We start from the raw sequence: 21801 nt of genomic DNA on the forward strand, positions 1-21801 counted from the left end.
TGGGGCTGCAGGAAGGCTCCCCCGGAACAAGGGAGGGCAGAGTGGCACGCAGGATTGGGCCCAACTTCTTCAGGGAGGCATCTTCAGGGAGCCCTGGACGAAGTCATCTCCCAGGGCTGGGAGGTGACGGCTCTAATGCTCCACAGACCTCTCTTTGGGGCACGGCCTTCTACATCAGCAGTCACCTCTCACCTCTCAGCCCCTCAGCCCGTCAGACCAGTTCCACCGGACACGGGGCATAGCCCAGAACTGTCTGCCTCCAGGGCACAACAAGAATTTCGGGTGTGCAGGCCCGGTGTACAAACAGGCACGCCCCAAGACAGCGGACCCAGGCACATTCGGCCCTCGTCTCCCGCCCTCCTGCAATCTAAGATCCAGGCAGGAGCCGACCCCATGACCCAGGACAGTAAGGCCCAAGAAGAAAGCAGTCCGTCTGCCTGGGACGGGGCAAAAAGGGCAGGTTCTCAGGAGGAGCGGCCATCCCACACTTCCCCTCCACCCCCCAGCAATCCGGTCCTGCAAGGCATTCTGAGCAGGTGCCCAGAAGGGGATCATTCCCAGGCAGGGCCGAGGCCCAGATGGCCGGCCCCAGTGAAACTATCTGTTCCATGGCATAAAGGGGCCTATATTCCAGCACAGCCAAGGAGTGGGGTCTTCTCCGGGTGCTGGTGTGATGAATGTGAGCCCAGGACTGGGGGCTGGGGACTACCAGACCTCTAGGGGGATAATTCGGGGGGGGGCCTCTAAAACTGCCATCTTGCTCCCCTACTTGCTCCCTTCTTGGTTCCACCAAAGGACCTGCAAACTTATTTCCAGACAAGAGAAGAGGAAGAGTGCTGGATGAGGCAGGGGGTACTCGTTTCCCACAGAGATGAAAAGGGACCCCCTACAAAGGCCCTGGGCCTGAGAGAGGAGGAAGCCCCTCACACGTCCACACCCTCAGGCTTCCCCCTGAGTCACAGCCCTCAATGACAGTCTCCTTCTCTTATCTCCCCGGCCAGGCCTGTGGGGGAGGCCAGCAGGCCTTTACCAAACTGGAAGGAACAAAGAAACAATGAACCCAGAGGAAGGACGAGGGTGTGGGCCCAAGGCAGGTGCCCTGGGTGGGGAATGAGGTGGATGAGGCCTGGCTCCACCCACAGAGTCCACAGGAGATGGGTCTTTCCAGGCAGGGCCTGCTCTCCATCCCCAACCCGGAATGGCAGGGAGCAGGTGGGCGAGAGAGGGACCCGGGGCCTCTGGCTCCCAGGTGTAACACCACAGATACCTCGAGTCATCTCAACCCCCAGAAACCACGATCGGCAGGAGTTAGTCTCCCCATTTAGAGATGAAGCAACTGAGGCCAAGGGAGGGGAAGCGACTTATTCAAGGTCACACCTCCCATGCCCCTCCTGGGAGGTGGGGCCAAGTTCATCTAGCTCAAAAAACGAGCCTTCACATTCCATTTTGGAAGAATGCAAAGTGAAGTCCAGCAGGCCAGCAGGGAGAGAGCCTGACTGAGATCCTCAAGGAGAGAGAGACCATGACACTGAGCAACTTAAAGAGAAGGGGGGAAAGTGGGATGGGGGTGAAGAAGGCCTTCTCAGGGGCTATCCAGAAAGAGCCTTTCACTCTATTTATAAAGTCAGATCACAGGCCTCAGGAAGTAAGACTCCATAGAAACACAGCTGCCTTAGGACAAAGTTCCAACTCACTGGCCAATGACCAAGAAGCTGGGAGTTAATGGTCACCCCACTGGGCTGGCCTCGCCCCATCTGCCTGGGGCAAGCCGGGCCTGACTTCCTGCTCCACCAACCAGCCGTCCTGACCGCCTGACCACAGGACAAGCCCCACACCACCTAGCAGGTGCTGCTTACACAACCACCATCACAACCTGGTCCACCCCGTCTCACCTCCTCATCCCACCCCCCCCCGCCAACTGTCCCTGGCCTCGAACTCTGCCTCCCAAAGCCAGAACCCATCCCCTACCACCAGCCCTGGGGTGCACTCAGGTATCTCCCTGTCAACACCAACCACTACAAGCCCTCTGTCACCAGCCTCCACAGGCAGGGCAAGGAGGCTCTGCTCCTCCTCTGGCAGGAAGAGGAGCCCAGAGAGGGCAGGCGACTGCACCAGGATCACACAGCAGGGGGATGCTGAGCCCAGGCAGGCTGGCATTTCCTCCTCTCACCACACTGAGCCTAACCTTCCCCAGCCATGCCTCGCCAGCCGCCTTCCAGAGTCACAGATCTAAAATGTCTGCGTGCTGGCCAGAGGGCAAGACAAGGGCAGCAAAGGGGTGGAGTGAGAGGAAGGCAGAGAGCTCAAGTGTCTCCCCCACACACACACCCCTAAGACCTCACAAAGGCCCTTTGAGGCTAGCCTCCTTCCCCACCCACCAGACAAAGGACAGAGAGGAAGGCGTGGGGGGCAGGGGGCCTGGGAGGCAGGAATCTTATGGCCAGGCCAGGAGGCTCCTGGGAGTTCCAGAGAACCAAGGTGTCAGGCAGAGGGCCAGGGCAGGCAGGACTCCTGGGTCCCGTCCCGGCTCAGTTACCGGCTCCCTGGGCAGTCAGGGCATGAGCCCTCCCCGACTGGCCTCAGTTCCTCTACCTCTCAAACACCCCAGTCCAAGAAAATACACAGGCTTTTTGAGTTGGAAGGGACTTGAGATCACAGCCTAGGAGAGGAACACGAAACCTGAATCCCATTTTCCCAAAATGTGTAGGAGGTCGGAGGGAACTTCATAAAACACAAACCTGCCCCTGTCACACCCTGCTGAAAGCCTTGTGCCCCCCACCCCCGGCCCCAACCACCCTCCCGGGCTCCAGCTGCCCCAGGACACACCAGCCCCACCAACCACAGGACCCAGGCTCCCTCTTCCCTGATGTTCCCGCCACGTCCCAAAAAAGCCTGAGAGTTTCAAGTCTCCCATATTTTCCACACGGTGCCTTCTCCTTTGACCCCGAGATGCCTCCTCTAACTATGGGGCAGGGAGCACAGCACAACTCCCTGCACCAACGTCCTTCCTGTGTGACCAACTCAGTGCCAGCAGCCGCCCCCTCACCCAGGTCCCGGGGGCACCCAGGCTCACATGCAGAGATTGGGGTTAAAGTGGACAAAACTGTGTCATGAGGCCAAACCGTTCTGTTCAATACTCTCTAGCCTCAGCGACCAAGGCTGGGCAACAGCCAGACAGATGCCACAGATTCACCATTCTCAACAGTAATGGTGTCGCTGCCGGTGCCAGGCACTGGGCTCGGTGCCACGCCTGCTCACAGGCCTTCTCTCAGGAGGCTCCCAACAACCCTCGAGGGCACTGTGACTTCTCACTGCTGTTATCAGTATCGATGAACCATCACCATAAATACTTTTCATTTGTGGCAAATGACCATCTCAGAATCGTGACGACAACAATCAGCAAATCGCTTACACCCGAATGTCACTCTGTGCTTTACTAGAGTAAAACATTCGCCTCGTTTTTAAGCCCCAAACCACCCTGAGTTTTATTTTGGGTGCCACGGCACTCCTTTTGCCCTGTGAGGAAGCTGAGGCCCAGAGAGGGGGCGAGGTCCTGGCCAGGAGGCGGCGGCCCCAGGATGAGGGCGATGGCCTGGCTCCCTGTCTGGGCAAAAACCCACAGCAGGAGGGCCCTCCGTTTCCCCAGTCCCCCGGAGCCTCGGGGTGACCAGCCTATCCGCTGCACAATGGGCGGGTCTGGGCCGATTCGCCTCAGCTCCAGCTGTGGCCAGACACTGACCTTGGGCCGCTTCCACCTGACCGTGGGGCCTGGGGAGCCCTGATAGTACAGCGAGTCATCGGTGGCCGGGAAGTTGGGGTCCTCGAAGAGCACCTTCCTCCGCAGACAGGCCCGCTTCAGGGCAGAATAGTTCTGGTCCTCGTAGGGCTTCACACAGGAGAACATGGTGGCCGCTGCCCCAGCAGCGGGGGGCGACACAAGGCAGCAGAGAGCGAGGCAGGTACGTGGGTGGCTCCTGCGATACCTGGGACAACAGGAAGGTGAGAAGATCATCACTTACTGAGGAGACTGGAGGACCTGTGCCCGCTGAGTCAGGGGAGCCTTGGGTAGTGGGCACCCTCCACCCTGGCGCTCAGGCCAGGAGCCGAGGCTCAGAGGCGGGGATAGACGCGGCTGCTACAAGCACGGCAGGGACAGGAACCTACTGACCAGAGACCTCGCCCTGAATGCTCTCACTTCTGATGCTTGGAGGCAACGTCAGCCTCCAGGCCAACAGGCCACGGGCTCAATCCCAAGGTGTTCAGGGCTCCAGGGCCGCACCCGCCTGCTCCTTTCCTTGTCCCCAAATCCCCCTACACCTCCTAGGGCTGAGTCAGACTCCTGGCCAACTCAGCAGCTCCCTGGCTGCCGTTGCACACGCAGGAGAGCCAGGGCCACTGCCTCCAAACTCCGCTCCTCCAGACCCTCCCCACGTCATCTAAAGGTCCGTTTCTGCCCCGTGGGGAGGGCGCCCCCCTGTGGCCATCGTTCACATTCATTCCCCCTCCGGCCCTCCAGCACTGCCTCTCCTTCACCCTGCTTCTGGAATAAACATCTCCTCATGGCTCCTTAATCCTACTGACCTAACCTCCCCTGAGGCCCAGATCCCTCACTCTGTAGCCTCCTAGTCTCCTACGCCAGACTCTCCCTGATGACTTCGCAGACTTCACCGAGTCTCACTCCCGTACAGTCTCAGAACAGTCTCATCCGGGCCCAGAGAGGCAGCGGCCCTGGTTGACCCTCCCCCATCCCTGCCCTCCCTCTCCCTCTGGTCCTGGGGCACTGCACCAAGCTGTGTTCTGCTCAATTCCCTTGCCTCATGACCCCATACTCAGCCTGGACCTCTCTTCGGGTCCCCCAACCCACCCACCCCGATGAGGGCCCCCGGCACCCAAGGGCACCAATCCTACAATGAACTCCTCATCTCCCTCCACCCCTCCCATGGATTCCTGTCCCAGGAAGCAGAACCGCAGGTCCCTATTAGACCCCAGAAGCCCCAAGAGCAGGGTCGGCTTCGTTGGTTCCCCGGGCATGTGCAGCCCCTGCACAGAGCCCAGAACAGAAGGAGGCTGTTCCGGTCAGCTGCCTCCCTGCACACCCCTTGGGCTGGCAGCCGTGTGCTAACCCACCACAAGGGACATGGGCTGGATGCGGTCAGGGAAGGCCATGGGAGGAGGGTTCAGGCTGGGGAACAGCAGCCGGCCTGCTCCTGAGAGGCCCTGCTGATGTTCAGATGGCCAGACACCAGACCCACAGCCCCTATATCTCAGACTCCATCTGGGCTGCTGGCAGAGCTCCACACCCCTGGGTCTGCTGGTCCTGGGGTCTGCCCAGGGCAGCAAACTACCACCCCGCCGGGCCATAGGCCCTGGCTTCCCAGCCCCGTTGAGGAAAACCAAAGTGAGGCAGGCTGGCTCCTGGGGTGAACACAGGTTTGAGAGCAAGTCTGATGTGGGTACCCGTCCCAATTGCACCTCTCACATGCTGTGTGGCCTTGAACAGGTCACTCAACCTCTCTGAGCCCCCATTTCCTCAGCTCCACAATAGGAACAACAACATTGCTTTAACTAACTGGAAGATGTGTGATCATTAGCCCGAGGCTAAGAAGACTGCTTGGCAGGCCGGAGGGAGGAGAATGAGAAGAGGAGACAAGCCACCTTTCACTACCAAGAGAGAAGCTCCATCCCTCTGGCACCTGCCAGCACACCAGCTGGCAAGAGGGCCGTGTGCAGTATTTGCAAACAGTGCTGGCCAAGTCTTTCATTGTTCCCATTTTTCAGAAAAGAAAACTGAGGCTAAGTGAAGGGAGGAGCCTTGGCAGCGTCCCATGGCAGAGTCTGGAATCGAACCCACATACCTTTGGTGCCTTCATCTTGGCCCAGTGATCCTGCGGCACAGAGAAAGGCCCAACGCCACACCACCTGACTGAGCCAGCCTCACGGGAAGGGAAAGGGGAGGGATTTGACGGGGAAGGGAGAAGTAGGAAGGGCAGAAGGTGAGATGGGTGGTCAGTATGGGATCCGGATGGACGGCAGGGAAATCAGAGGGTTTTGGGTCTCTGCCTGGCGAGTGCCAAGAACACACGGCAACCTCACCTTCTGCCCCACATCTATACCCGGCCTGCTCCGCTGCTGTGTGACCTCAGGCCATCCCTCGGCCAGAAAGGCCCAGAACCCGGCCCCCTCTCACCCAGCCTCCCAGTGTTAGAGGCCTGAGGGAAAGAGAAGAGGGGAGCCTCGAGAGAGCCAACCCCTGGGCTTCTGGCAAACGGCCAACCAGGAGGGTTATTAGCATCACAGTTTCCGGAAGGGCCTGCTCAGGAAGCAATTAAAGCTGCAAGAATTAGATCAAGGAAGCTGAGAGCAGGATCCCAGAAATCATCTCTAGCAACTCCATATTCAGAGCCCAGAGGGCCCAGAGCCGGGGAGCAAGCGGCCCGAGGTCACACAGTCAACAGTCAAGCTCCCGGAGAATAAGGGTTCTGGTGGCCTTCTAGACCACACCATGGTGAACGCTCCCAGGGAGGACAGAAAGGAGGTGGGGGCAAAGAGAGGAGAGCTTGGCTGGGCCCAGGCCAGGAGAACGGGGGCCAGGCCTGGCTGAAGGTCTGCCCCAGCTCGGCCATCTCACCAGCCGCACCCCTGCCAGCAAGGCTCCTGCTGGCCTACCGACGCCAGGTTCTTCTGGCCCCAGCCTTTGCACACACGGGTCCTCATGGCGACTGTCCTCCCACACCTTCTGAGGGCCCCAAGGTCATCTCTCTTTCTACCCACTGGGTCAACAAACCCACAGGGTCAGAGTCAAAAGCCTCTGAGCTCTGCCCTCTCCCTGTGCAGACATGAGCACTGAAGGCCGTGGACAAACCAAGAGACAGCAGAGTCGGCTCCCAAACCCAGGGGCTCTTCTCTCTGGGCCTGAGCTGGGAGAACGGCGCTTCTGGTCTCTGGACATCTTCACACAGTGTGCAAGCTGGCATTAACAGGAAAGTCCAAGCTTCCCCACTGCCTTCAGCCTGTCCTGTTCCCTCAGTGCCTGCCCAGCTCACCCCACCCCTACCATTCATTCTGCATGCCAAGCTACAGCGCTAAGAGCTCCAGGCGGTTCACCTGTCACAGCTCAGCCCAAGGACCGCTCCCCTCCCCTCTCCCCCCAACAGTCCTGGAACCCCTGCGACACCACCACCACATTGTCCCCCACCTGCACAAGACTCGTCCATCCCCCCAGCCCAGCACACCCATTTTCTCTGTGTCCCCCAAGGGTCCAACCATGGGGGGTGGATAAAGTCAATCTATACTGAAAGAGTCAACACAGGTGAAGGAGAAACCTATTCTGCGTGGCTGGGGGGGGGGCAGGGGGGATCGAAGAGCAGCGGGGACCACCAAAGGTGTTAGCTTTCCGTGTGGGAATCACACCAGCCCTCAGGGCTCCTGAAGGCAGGGCCTGCCCCTTCCCACTGGGCCAGGCCTCCAGGCCTCTCACTCTCCCCCTCCCGCCCACTCCCGCTGGCTACGTGCCAGCCCGTCTCCACACCCCTGCTGTCCCCAGGGGCATCACAGCCGCCACCCTGGCTCCCACTGCAGCAGCCAGCCTTTCTCCAGCTCTTGACAGAGCACTGGCTTTAATTCCCAGTGTCCTCTTACACTGTGCAACCCTGGACAGGCCCCATCACCTCTCTGGTCTGTGTGGTCCTTGCCTAGAAGGAAGAGCTAACGGGCCAGGGTCTCTGGGAGCATCAGAGGAGACACAGCCGCACAGAATGCCCTGTATTCCCGAGGGAGGCCATTGCTGGCATCAGGGATACCCCACCGCATTTCCACACGCCTGCCAGGAGGGCAACGACAACTCAAGGTCCCCGTCCCCAAGGGACTTCATGGTCTAGTGTGGCCAAAAGACACAAGGCGGCAAGGAACACATCATTCAGAGATTCTGGCAAGAGCGATGCCAGGAGGCCTTCATAGAGGCCAGGCCCCAGAAGCCGGCCATTCTTTAGGAGACAAAGGACACTCCAGACAGAGGGAACAGCTCAAGCCAAGTCTCAGTGGCAAGAAAGTGCAAGGTCACCTAGACCCAGCCTGGCATGGTGGGGCCCGCGGACCGAGCACGGGGCTGCTAAGTGGGCACAGAACAAGGGTCTGAGAGCACTCAGCAGGGAGCTCAGAGCAACCAGTCTGGGACAGGCCAGTCGGACCTGAGCTCAATCCTGACTGCACCACTCAGTGCTGTGCATCTTCAGGCAAGGTGTGAATCCCTCTGAGCGGCTCTCTGTCAGCCCTACCTGATTGGAGCTTCTCAGGTGACTGGGAAAGAAAATGGCATCGGCCCAGGCCTGCCCTGCAAGACTCTGTCCTCACCTTGGAAATGGTGTGGACCTGCCTCCAGGAGGCTGAAGCCTGGTCCGCTGTTCCTGGGCCAGCGGGAGGTGGTATGGACCGCCCAGCTGTGCACCGGGTGGGGTAAGGGCTCCTCTTGCTGGAGCCAGCAGCAGGACAGGACGGGGCAGTCGGCAAGGGGCCTTCCCTGATGCAGTCACCACAGCCAGGGAAGGACAAGAGAGAGTCAAGTCCCATTTTATAGATGAGAACATTGAGACAAGTGTCCAAAATCTGCAGCCCATTGGCTGGATCCCAAGCTTCCAGACTCCCTCTCACACCGGGGCTTCCCAAGACAGGGCCCCAGATTAACACCTGAGCATGTACTCTGACGTGGCAGTAAAGACGTCAGAAAGAAAGCTCTGTTGCCCCTGTGGGGCTCTCTCCAGGACTCCCTCAGAGAGCGATCTCAGTTCCGTCTAATGGGCCCTGGTCCACCCGCTTGACAGGAGGAGAAGACCTCAGCAGACACCAGCGCCTGGCGGAAAGTGAAGGTTTTTTTCTGCTGTTTTTACTTTATCAGCAGTGGCTTTGGACTTGTGGAGAGTAATAATGACTTTCCATTTAGTAGACACACAGTTTCCTTTAAGAAATATTAAGGAAATTGGTGTGCCTGGGTGGCTCAGTGGGTTGAGCCTCTACCTTCGGCTCCGGTCATGGTCTCAGGGTCCTGGGGTCGAGCCCTGTGTCGGGCTCTCTGCTCAGCAGGGAGCCTGCTTCCCTTCCTCTCTCTCTCTGCCTGCCTCTCTGCCTACTTGTGATCTCTTGTCTGTCAAATGAATGGATAAAATCTTAAAAAAAAAAAAAAAAGAAAGAAAGAAAAAGATTAAGGGAAAAGGAAGTTGATTTAAAGAAAACTATGAAGTTCACAGTGGTGTGGGGGGAGGTAGGAGGCGGGGACCCGGAGCCCTGGAGAGCAGGGGACAGTTGAGGAAGGAGGAGGGTCGGGGGGTGTCACACTGCAGTTAACAAGACGCACTACACACCTCTAGTAACTTAGACAGTGTGGTACTGGGCACAGCGGAGACAAAGGACCAATGGAACAGAACAGAACAGAACGAAGAGTCCAGAAAAAGGACCACAAGTAGGACACTTGATTTATGGCAAAGGTGACACCACAGTGCTCTGGGCCAAAGATGGTCTTCTCAATGAATGGTGCTGCATCGACTGGGTTATCCAGGTGGAAAAAGATTCATCTTAACCCTTGCCTCCCACTCTACACAAAAAACAATTCCACATAGATTTCAAAACTAACCAAAAGGATAAACGATAAAGCTTCTTGAAGAAAACATGAGAAAAAGAGCATGCCCGTATGGCCAAAGAAGAAGAAAAAACCCTCGACTTCACGAGTCATCAAAGAAATGCAAGTTAAAACCACTGCAAGAGGGGTGCCTAGCGGGCTCAGCTGGTAGAGCACGGGACACTTGATCTCAGGGTCGTGCGTTCAAGCCCCATAAGGGCATGGAGCCTACCTAAAAAAATAATAAAATAAAATGCCGAGAAGATACCACTCCACCCTCACCAGAATGGCTACAGTGAAAACCACATGCACACAAGCCCTTCTCCGTGTACAGCTCTTCAGCACTGGTGGTGGAAGGTCTACACCGGTAAAACCACTTTGCCCAACCGTCTGACCATAGGTATTAGAGCTGAACAAATGCATAGTTAGCAGTTCTACTCCTCAGTATATACTGAACAGAAATGCACGCACATGAGGCACCTGGGTTAAGCATCTGCTTTCAGCTCAGGTCATGATCCCGGGGTCCTGGGATCGAGCCCTCTGATGAGAGGCTCATCAGGCTCCCTGTCCGGCAGGGAGTCTGGTTCTCCCTCTCCCACTGCACAACCTCCCCGCCGCCAGCTCATGCCCTCTTTCTCTCCCTCTCACTCTAGCTCAAACAAATAAATAAAATCTTAAAAAAAAAAAAAAAGAAGAAGAAGAAAAAGAAAGAAAAGAAATGCATGCATATATTCACCAGAAAACAAGAAGAAGAAGAAGAAGAAGGAGAAGAAAAAGAAAGAAAAGAAATGCATGCATATATTCACCAGAAAACATGTACAAGAACGTTTACCACAGGAGTGTTTGTCAAAGCTGAAAATTGGAAAAAAAAAAAAAACCAATGTCCACCAATAAAAGACAGGATAAAGACGGTGTCACAGCAAAATAGTACCCGGCAACAAAAATGAGCGAATTACTGCCGCACACAGGGCACCAGGTGGGCCTCACCAGGGTGACAGTCAAGAGAAGGAATACTGCTGCTCCATTTGCATAAAACTGAAAAGCAGGCATAACCCATTTGTGGTAAATACAAGGCAGGAAGGTGGCTGGCGTTGGCAACATTGACTGCCAGGGCCCGAGGGGCCTTCTGGAGATCTGAGAATCCAGCTTCTGGTGGTGGGTAGAGGCTGCCAGGCTGTGCTCACGCTGCTGGATGCCTGTGGTTTATGCGCTGTTCCACACGACAGTCATGCTGTTCCACACGGCAGTTACACTTTCATAAAATGTTCAACCAAACAGCCAGCACGATGGCACTGGTAAGAAGGGCTGGCTGAATTGAGTGCTCCCGATCCTGCCAGTTCTGGGCCCCTTTCAAGCCAGACACTCTGTATCTGGAGGGTCCTGCCTGCCACCCACGGTGGGCCGAGCAGGGTGAAGAGCAGGGAGGGAGTCCCAATCCTGGCCTGGCCTTGGGACATACAGGCTGTGTGACCTTCTGCAGGCCTCGTCCTCCTCCTTCCAGAATGCTGTGGTTTTGACACCAGGAGTGCTCTAACCCAAAAGAGGGTCCCACAAGGTGAGGGTAGCACCCCCATACCCCAACCTGGGCACACGCTTCTCTCTCTGAGAAGGGGGTGCAGCCAGGAACCCCAGGATATATCCCTGGTGCTCAGGGCAAGGAGCTGGGCTGACCCAGAGTGGCAGCGGGGGGTAGGGAGGAGGTCATAGGCGAGGCTCACCGGAGCCTAGCACCAGTGCCCAACGCCAGCCAGGGACCGGGCTCCTTCTGAGGTGATGGAGAAGTGAGAAGGGTCTGAGCAGGTGAAGGACTAGAGACTCAACTGGCTGCCACATGGAAAATGCACTAGCAAAGTATGAGGCTAGAGCAGAAAAACCAGACAGCAGGCCACGGGACTTGAAATGACAGACTCCTGTGTAAACAGAGAGAAGGCAGCATCTAGAGCTTCATGAGAGGGAGACAACTCTCCTTGGTGAGAAGCCAGCTGTGGACGTGAAAGGGAGAACTTGGGAAGGCCTGCTGGGGGTCCCCCCCTCTGAGCTGGGATTCCCCACATGCCATCATGTAGGTGCCCACCGTGCAGCACGGGCCCGGCACAGAGGACTTCATCCAGTGCCAGCCGAAGGAGCCAGGGATGCTCCACACCCACAGCCCAGCCACCAGAGCCCCCCATCTCCCCTCCTCGGCCTCCCACTACACCCCACTCCAAGCAACAAGGCCCCCTCCGCTTCGCCGCATGGTCAAGGGCAGGCTGCACAGCTGCGTCTCGTAATTCAGGGGACACAGACAGACAATGCCAATGTGCAGATCTGTGCTGACAGCCGTTCTGGGCTGGCCCTGAGCTGACAAGGAGGGTCAGAGCCTCACCGCTGTCTCAGGGGAGGCAAGGACAGACAGACATGACACAAACCATGAACTAAGCCAGACACTCAGCAGTCAGCACTCCCAGGGAGAAGGCATGATGGAGGCAGGTTTACAGGGAGGGGAAGAACAGCGGTATCTCTTCAAGATGGAACCAGAGCAAACCAGAGCAGAGCTTGAAGACCAGGATAGACCGACAGGGGGCGGGCGAGCAGGACCCACTCAGTCCAGGTGGAGGGAAGGCAGGAGAGCGTGGAGGGAGAACTGGAAGTCCCCAGTGTAGAGCAGGGCTGTGGGGGTGAGAAAAGCTGGCAGGACCAGCTCTGCCAGGCTGGGGCGCCAGGATGCCAGGCTTGGGCTCTTACTGAGGACACAGGGTAGCCAAGGAGGGGCAGAGGGGTGAGACAGAGGGGTGGGTTCTGAGGAAAGGGGCTGAGGCCATGGCCCAGGCAGGGACAGGCCAGATGCCAGGGAGGGCCCTGGAAAGGGAGAGCCCCAGAGTTTGGTGACTGCCTGCTTGTCTGCGTGGCTTTGGCTCTGTCCATGTATGCCCCCCCTTTTCTCCCACAGCCCACTCGCACTCTCCTCTTGCTCCCCCCCCCCCCCGCTATCACTAGCCAGCTCGAGGTGTATCTCTGGGCTACCGTGGGTACACTCTGGTCTCCTGTGTGTACTGGGTGCTGAGGAAAGCATGGTGGGTAGGGGAGGGAAAGTACATGAGGAGGGAGAGCTGGGCCACAGGTTCACGATCCGGTTCACAATCTGGTTCACGCTCCAGGTCACACTCCGGGCTCCAGCAGCAGCACCAGGGGGCCGGGCCCAGTGAGTCACTCCAGCCAACGCGCCAGGCGGCCTGGCACCAAGGCTGGGAAATCCTGTCTTTCTTCTCCACTCCCCTCCCCCTATCGTTCCTGTGTCCAATCCCGTCCCCACCCAGCTGCAGGGATCTTCTGGAACACAGACACCCAAGCAAGTCGCCCAATACTTGCAGCTGTGGATGGCCTGGAGAGAGCAGGGCCAGGCACGTGTGGGGCACAGGCCTCTCTCTGGTGCTGGGGCGATGATGAACCCCCAGCAGGGCCCATGAGGGAAGTGCCAGCTTTGGGCTGGCTCTCTGTGTGGTCCCGGCTTTGTCCGAGGCCTCTGCCCCACAGCGAGTTGTTCCTCGCTGGGCCTTGGGTCCCCCCCACAGGATGTCGTGAGGAGGCCGGGAATCTCGGCCAGCAGCCATAGCTGGGAGAGATACCTCCAAAAGGAGCATTCCAGCCTGGGCTCTGCTGGGCCGAGGGCAGGGACAGGAAGAAGCTGGGACCGAGGAAGAAGCCACACTTAGGCAGGCAGGGGCTCTCCTGGGCAGGGGATGGGCTCCAGGCAGGGCAAGCGGCGAGCTCACCTGGTGTGGACACTTAAGGTCACGCATCCCAAGACAACCAGGGCAGCTGGTCACCCTACACTGGAGCTCCAGATCCCAAACCACCTTCTGTGAGAAGGGTGCTGGAGGGAGGGGCAGATGCAGCAGAGCCCACCCTCCCTTCCCCTCAACCCCCCCCCCAGGGGCTGCTTCCTGTCCGATTTGGGTGGGGGTGATGCTGGGAGGCTCTGCTCACAGGTACTGCTCACTCCCCACAAGGGAAATACTCTGACAAAGTGTGACCCCAGCAGGTTACTGAAGCCACCCCGGCTCCACTGTGCTGTGTGACCGCAGGCAAGCCCCTACCCTCTCCGGTCTACAGGTTCTCCCTACTGAATGGTTGGGGAAGAGGACACTTCCTGCTTTTTTCAATATGCTGCGTTTGTCACCATGACAGCCTCTTTTCCTGCTTCCAGAACAGGCAGTCTGCTTCTAGCACCGTGTCCTCCAAGATGATTCAAGCTGGAAACCTGCTGGGCTGATACCTGTTTCTCAGACAGGGAAACTGATGCTCAATTCCTAGCTGGAGCTCCTGCACAACCTCTGTACTATTTTCATTGCAGATGAAGTCAAGGGGCTCGGGAAGAGATGCGCTGAGGACCAAGCCAGGAGCCTGTCTCCTGTCAGAGCTCTGCTCTGCCTGACCCTTCACCCTTCCCTCAAGCAAAGACAGGGATGCCCTGCTCATCAGCCCCTGGGAGTTCACCTTCCAACCTTTTCCCACACCTGCCCCATGCCTGGTCAAGGGGCAGAGGAGTCGGTGGGGGTGAGGGGCTCTGCCGGGAGGTCAGCCCGGTGGAGGAGAGACACAATGCCGCTGGTACCAAGCCGGGAGATCTGTTATAAAAGGGCATGGATCAGGCAGACAGGGCATGAAAGGCTCACAGGGGAGGAGGCATCTAAGTGGGATCTCAAGTGGGGGGCTATGATTTCAAGAGGTGGAAATGGAAAGTTAGGAGGAGGATGGAACATTCTGGAAGGAAGAAACCATTTAGGCAAGGCTGGAGGATGGGGTGCAGGGGAGAGGAAGAGGGAAGAGGGGGCTAGCAGAGGAACACTGCCACAGCCAAGTTACACCAGTTCGAAGGCCAGGCTGAGCCCTCGGGAGTGTGCGGTGAGACGAGCCCAGCTCCTGCATGGCTCACAGCAAGGCGGGACCATGGGAAGGCCACGACGCCGGCAGACAGACCAGACTATAGAAAACAGCCACTGAGACAAACGCAGGGCCCATAGGGCCATGGCCTTGGCTGTGGGGACAATATGGAGACCCACACTGCGGCGGGATCTGCAGCACGCAGGCCACTCTGGCTGAGGCTGTTCATGGGGCAGTAGGAAGCCCACGCCACCTTCTAGGATGGCAACCGCGTCCCCGGGGGGAGGTGGTTGGCAGCACCCGCAGCATCCGTGGATGGCTCGGCACCAGGTCACGTGCCCGCCCATGGCAACCTCCAATGCCCAGGCCAAGGACCAATCAGAGCCTTCAAATGTCCCCTCCACATCCTTACCCTCGTCCTCAGGTGAGGAGACAGTTACCCTTTTTGTGCCTCAGAGTTCTCGTCTATAAAATGAAGGTCTTCTGCTCTCCTGGACCAGTTCCCAAAACACCTCTACTCCAGGCAGGACTTAGCCTCACTGGCTTTACCGTACTCATGTGCAAAATGGGGCTCCCGCCAGGCCCTGGCCCTCATGGGGTGATGGTGGGGATCAGGAGACCCTGAACAGCATTGGGTTTGTTGAATGAATGTCTGCAATGAGCTGTACACCATTCTGAAAGGCCTAACCTGTCAGGGGCAGGACAGGGTCTGATCACTGGGGCAACCCGTGGGGACAGGCCAACATGTTCCCCTCTTCCAAATAGCCCTGAACTCTGGCTGCCATGGTCTCAGGCTGGGCACTAGGGCCAGATGTGTAGCAGCCCCAGGCTCAGCCCACAAAAGCTCCTGGGCTGTTGTGGGGGGAGGGGGACTGACACAGGGTGACTGCCTGGGGGAAGCCAGTTGGTGCCATGGGCACCCAGGAGGGGATCTCTCAGAATGGCCTGCAATGAGCCTGTGTGGCAGGCTCATTAATGCCAACCCCCCCGCCCCATATCAGTGTCCTAACTGCTGGAATCGGAGAATGTTCCCTTATACAGCAAAACAGACTTTGCAGATGTGATTAAGGGTCTCGAGTTGTGGAGATCATCCTGGTATATCCAGGCGGGCCCTCAATGTGATCACAGGTGTCCTTATACAAGGGAGGTAGAGGGAGATGTGACCCCAGAAGAGGACCAGAAACTGGAAGAGACAAGGAACAGTCACCCACAGAGCCTCCAGAAGGATCTGGCCTGCCAACACCATTTAGTCCCCTAAGACAACTCAGACTGCTGACCTCTAAAACCCTAAGAGAATAAATTGGGTGTTGTTTTAAGCCACAGAGTTCACTGTTACAGCAGCAAGAGGAAACGAATACTGATCCTGGAGAAGACGTGGGTAGTCATGCGTGTGGCCTCACACCTCTTTCCTGCTCAAGGGAGTGAGTGCACAGCTAGCAAGGAAGGGTGAAGTTCTTACGCCCTGAACTGTTTCAACGTAAAACAAAGTCACCCCAGACTTCAGTGTCGCAGTTTCTACTGCTGGTCACAAACCACTCAGGGCGTGCCACACCCTGACCAGAATAAGTCGCCCAGTGTCAGGCAGCACCCAGTGGCAGGAGAGCTCTGTGTGGCACAGCGCAAGGCCCTGTAGCCATCCCTGAACACAGCCATTGAGGGAAGGTGAGCACGGGCTTCATCTGCTCTGGCCGCTAGCCCCTTCTCCCGCAAGCCCACGTGCCTCACTGTGGCAGAAAGCCACCCCAGCCCCAGCCACTGGCACCCTCATATCCCAGGGCAGGTACAATGGGGAGCAGTAACTCAGGCCGGACAGCCAGCAAATGCTCACATTCCACTAGCTTCCTGTGTCCGAGCCTAAGGGCCGCCTTACTGGATTAGAATCCTAAAGGGACTTAGCCCATGTTGCCTTTAGTAAGCAGGAAAAAGCAGGGCCTAAGGCCAAGGGAAGCCGGCAGCCTGACCCAGCCTGTCCTAACCAAATGCAATCCTGGAGTGTCACCATCAACTCAGGGAGGACAAGGGGCAGAAGAGCTCCCTGGGGGACTTGAGGGCTGGAGGGAAGGAGCCCATATTCTCACTTGAGAATATGGGAGCAGGGGGAGGGAAGTGAGAAGACTAGCTGCAGATGAAAAGATTCCCCATCTGGACAGACAGACTCTCCATCTGTCTGTGCAGCCCCAAGTGGGGAGCTGGAGAGCTGCTCTCAGTGGCTAGGGTAGCCCAAGGCCTGCTGCTGAGAGCTTTTTGTATGACTCTTCAGGGACAGAAGACTTTGGGAAGCCCAGGGACTTGGTTGCGTAGACAGACACAGGGCTTCTGAGCCCCTCATAGCTCTCCTCACCCCGTGAAGGGGGGGGCGGGGCGGGGCACTTCTACTTCCAAGGGAGAAAACCCTTTTCCTATTACCCTTCTCCCAAAGTTGGCCCCTCTTTACTGTGGACGGTATCCCTCAGGGAAGAAGGCACTAAGTGATAGCAACAGTTAATTACAGTTGACCTTGAACAACAGTGGGGGCTGGGGTAGGCATTAGGGGTACCGATCCCCCCAGTCAAAAATCCACATATAACTTTTGATTCCCCCCAAAACTTTACTAACAGCCTACTGTTAACCAAAGCCTTACCAATAGCATAAACAGCTGATTAACACATATCTTGTTTGTCTGTAATCTTACAATAAACTAAGCTACAGAAAAGGGAATGTTATTAAGAAAATCATAGGGAGGAGAAAACACATTTACAGTATTGTATTATTAAAAAAATCCACATACAAGTGGACCCATGCAGTTCAAACCTATGTTGTTCAAGGATCAACTGTACTATTAATTATAATGGCTATCAAACACCAGTTTGCATACATACTTCAAGCGACACGATCTACCTTCATCACCACCATCCCGAATCCCTATCATTAGGCAGCATTTATCCCTGGGCACAGGCAAGGGCAGAGCCAGTCTCAGAGAAGCCCGCACACAAGGCCAGCCCCTGCAGGTAGGAGGTGGTGGAAAGAGGCTTTGAGGTGCCCTCAAGGGCTCCGAGGAGGCATCCTGTTCAGGGACCAGAGCTTCAGGGCTGTCCCGAAAGCCTGTGGGAGAAGGCAGAAGCAGCCCAAGGCCTGGAAGCAGGGTCCTGAATGTTACCCCAAGAGCCCACAGTCTTCCCACAGCCAACTTCCATCTCACTGACTTCCCCCAGTGGTGGCCCCATCTCAAAAGGGGCTCTCGACCCACCCTCCCTCTGCACAGGGGTCCCTGTGCAGCCCTGGTGCATCCCCTCATTCGCAGCACCCCTGCAAGGGGAATCTCTATCAGAACCCCTTCTCCAGGCCAAACATAGCCCTGGGTGGGGGGCTGGGCAGAGGAGAGGCAGGGGAGTGGGGAGGGGGCCTCTGCCTGCTGTGTCCTCCTCCTCGCTGGCCCCCACAGTAACTCAACCATCACAAAGCCGAAGATGGGGGACAATTCTCAGATGCACATCGGACCATTTAACAACCCCCCCCCCCAGGCCTTCTCCCTAGACCTGCAGTGCCCCGCCCTTTCTCTTCTGCTTGGTGAACTTTTCAGCCTTTGAGACCCAGCACCACTATATCTGCAGGGAAGTCTCCACCAGCTCCCAGGCAGGTTCCTGCCCTGGGGTTGACCCACCTGCCCCACCCGTCGAAGGGAGGCTCACTTGGCAATGACCCCACCTCACTGTCCTGGCGCCCAGCTCTGGTCTGACCTTAAGCGGGCGCAGCTGGGTCCACCCGACCCAACCCAGTCTCCTCAGCCAGGAGTAGCAGCCAGGCCTCCCCACCCCTACTCCAGGACTCTGGGGACCAGAGCAGGGACCAGGACCAAAAGATCCTGAGAGGTCTCAATCCTTTCAGGAAAACACAGTGGTTTCCCTCTCAAGGCCTCACACTGAGGGTTGGCTGAGCCCTACTCTCAAACCCCTCTCTTCCAGGAAGCCTACCCAAACCACGCACCCCAGGATATTAGGAATACTTGGCCTCAGCACTTCACTCTCCAACGCTAGTACAGGAAGAAGATTCTGACTTGAGAGCCAAGCTGACCAACCTTCAAATTCTGGCTTAGGAGCCCTGAGAAACAAGGTGGCTCACTGCCCCCTCTACCCTACCCTCCTCATCCCAGTGAGGGCCCCGAGGCTGAATCCCTCCAGGAAGTGAAACCTGGACAGACTTGGCACCTGTTCATGATCTTCTGTCCTACTTCAGCTGTGGACCCCAGGCAGGTCTCCCCAGGTCCCCACCTCTCAGGGGTGGGAGCAGGATCAGAGAAGCCCAAGATCCATTCTCTCCCAGATCTCCCCTCCACCCCCGGGCCCCTCTGACACACCCAAGCCCAGCAGCCCAGAAGGAAAGGCCGCCATCCAACCTGGCAGGAGGGTCGGGAAGGGAACTGGCCTTGGCCCTGACCTTTCCCCAGCTTCCAGCGCCGGGGCTGGGGGGGATATCCAGGTGGGGTTGCGGAACTGAACCCACGGCGGAAGGCTAGGAAAAGAACAGGAAAGGGTAATTGTGAGAAAGAGAAGCGACAGTCAAGTCGGAAAGGGTTAAACCTCAGCGCGTCGGAACTAAGAATCTGGCTCCGGAGCACCCACCGAGGAGGAGGTGAAAGAGGCCCCCGGCCGCGAGGTGGAGATGGCGGTGGGCAGGAGCCCTGGGGGCGGGGGAGGCTCGTGGAAACCCCCCGCCCCCGCCTGGGGGCCTCAAGGCCCGCGCTCACCTCTTCCTCCCCTGCCTGCGGGATGCGCACCCTCACACCGATTCGTGCTCACCGGGCACGCACCGGCCGGCGCTGCACCCGCACACACACCTCCGAAACACACACGAACACGCGCGCTCGCACACGCCTCCCTCTGCGCAGCGCCTCCTACCTGCCGCGCCGCCGCCGCTCGGGCAGGACTCGGACGCTGGGCGCCGGGCGAGCACGGGAACCCGGACTGCACGGGCCTCCCGCTCCGGCCGGGGATCCCTCCGGTGCTGGCCTGGGGCGGGGGCTCGAGCTCGGACTCCCGGGCCGCGGCCCGCCCCGCCCCGCGGCCTCCGCCCATTTGGGGACAGAGGCGTGGTCTCCAGCGGAGCGGGCGGGCCAGGATTGCTGCGCAGGCGAACTGGCGCCGTGCCGCGGGGCGAAGCGGCGGGGAGGTGGCCGCCGAGTTCCCGCTCGGGGATTGGAGGGGGACTCTGGGCCAGCGCTGCTGGCTCGTTCAGGTCCCCGCTCTCCCTCCCTCCCAATTTCGCACTGTCAGCCGTTGTGTATCTCCGGGAGCCCCCCACCCCAGGGCCGAGCCCAGGTGTGCCCGAGGGTTGTGTGCCAGTTCCGCGGAAGACTTGCAGGCCGGCCGAGCTTAGGGCATGCATCTTGTAGAGAGCCATGCCAGGGCCAAAACAGAGGGCTGGGAAATGAGGAACTTGAAGGGGCGCGTGCCCCTCTCTTCCCCATCTCCCAGGTTCGGGACAAGGAGGAGGAATCTAGAGCCCCGGGAGGCACACCCTGATGCGGAGAGCTGGCCCCAGGCGCACAGTGTGCCTTTACGCGTGCTGTTAAGAGACTGCAGCAGGAGCGGCATGTTTCTGGAGTAAGGTTGAGAAGGTCTGTGAAATGCCCAACCGCGGCACACAGTAGGGGCGCAGGGCTCCGGGTAGACCTGCCAGCCTGATCTGTGCCAGCCCACTTTGCAGATGGAGAAACTCCGGCCCACTCACCGGGGTTCTCAGTCTCGGTTAATGATCTCATCAACGTCTCAGGCACTCGGACTGTCCGTCCACCACAGCACAGTCTCTGTCCCAGGCCTCCCAGATATTTCTCCCCGGGATGCAGCTCCAGCCCCGCCTCTTCTGCCCCCCTACCCACTCCCCACCCCCGTGCCGTCCCTGTCCGTGCAAGGGAACTTTCAAAGATGCAGCCATGATGAAGGGCCACCCTCAGAATATTGTTTCAAAACAGCCCCTGTGACTGACTTCCCCACTCACAACCCATTGCTCGGCCTATGTCCTGGCTGCCGCCTCCCCAGACCCTCAGGGCTCCGCTCGAGGCCGCCGCCTCCCCGACCCTTAGACCTTGTTTATGCAGCTCGGCGGCGGTCTGAGACGCTCTTCCTTCCCTCTCCAGGAAGAAAGTGCTGATAATCAGGCCCCCAGTGCCAGGGCCTCCATCACCAAGCCCCACCCCCACCTCCTCACTCTGAAGCCCCACCCCCCCTTCTTCGGCGTTCCCACCCAGTTGTTTGTGCTTCCTCCCTGACCTCTCGAAAGCCTCTCTTATAATCCGTGTTGCAGCCTCGACCTCCCTGGGAGGTCGAGGCTGATTCTGGAGAAGATAGTAATACTAGGGGAAGCCAGGCCGGCCGGCTCCAGTGCTCACTTTGCCCATCCCTGGCTGCGTGATCCAGGCAAGTCCTCTGTCCCCTTTCCTGCCTGGAGAAAAACTGGGCTTCTTGGGGAAATGTGTGATGGTCCCCTCCAGGCAATCGTCAGGCCCCTATTGCCAGTCATGCAGGGTGCCCAGTCATGTCTGAGAAAACATTCGCCTCAGCCTGCAAAACAGTGAATGTTAGGTCCCCTTGTGTTTTCAGAGCGTTGGAACCACCATGAAGTGTCATGTGTTGATCCCAAGCTTGAGCTCGGGACTCACTGCCTGGGCTCCCATCGGTAGTAGGACCCAGGCCCAGTCACCCATCTCTCTGCTTCTGTCACCTCCCTACAGAAACAATCTGGTAGCCTTCATATCACAGGGGATGCACCATTCCTGTGAAGCCCCTAGAAGGGGCCCTGGCTTATAGTGCTTGGCACAGTCGAGCTGATGCTATGTTCATCTGATCCAACCCCCTCATTCTGGGAAGACACTGGGTCCTGAGAAGCAGAGATATGTACACATGATTAGTTAGAAGCCTAGGCATTCCAGAAGGTCAGAACTGCAAGGGCCCACTCTGAGCCCATCCCTGGCAGTACCCACCTTCTCTGAAAGATGAGGAGAGAGGCCTAGAGAGACAGTGACCCGTCCAGGGCGCCTATCACATTTGGGGGTTGGAGGAGGCACGGGCCCTGCTCTTGTAGGGGTAGGAAGGGGGGGTTGTTGTGTATGGCCTGCAGACAAGCCAGGAAGAACCTGGTCTCCCAGCAAGCTTGAGGAAGGGGTGGGGCTCTACTGGGGCTTTGGTGGCTCTCAGTCTTTGTAAACTGAGTCATCGACAGATGCCATCATGGGACTTGCTGTGTAGGTGCTTTTTCCATTAAATTCTCACAGCCAGCCTTTGCAGGAGCCCTCATTAGACCCACGAGCCTCAGGGAGATGCCCCAGTCACACAATCGGGAAATGGTAGAACTGGGAT

The 21801-nt window shown here is 58.0% G+C and overlaps 1 protein-coding gene across 2 annotated transcripts in view; it reads right to left on the reverse strand.

The window, feature by feature from the left end:
* CAPN5 (calpain 5) overlaps positions 1-19455 on the reverse strand; it is a 52290-nt gene extending 32835 nt beyond the window's left edge. Inside the window, exons 1-2 of one of the 2 annotated variants that reach the window (XM_044258473.1) lie at positions 19345-19455; positions 3740-3983 (exon numbers count right to left, since the gene is read on the reverse strand). In XM_044258473.1, coding sequence (XP_044114408.1) covers positions 3740-3904 — 165 coding nt within the window. In that variant the 5' untranslated portion in view covers positions 3905-3983; positions 19345-19455. Of the gene's footprint in view, positions 1-3739; positions 3984-19193; positions 19260-19344 lie in introns of those variants that run through there. The other variant, XM_044258472.1, reaches the window with a different exon arrangement.
* Between the last annotated feature and the right edge of the window lie 2346 nt (positions 19456-21801).

This window comes from Neovison vison, chromosome 7, assembly GCF_020171115.1.
Source record: "Neovison vison isolate M4711 chromosome 7, ASM_NN_V1, whole genome shotgun sequence".
NCBI classification, from domain to species: Eukaryota; Metazoa; Chordata; class Mammalia; order Carnivora; family Mustelidae; genus Neogale; species Neogale vison.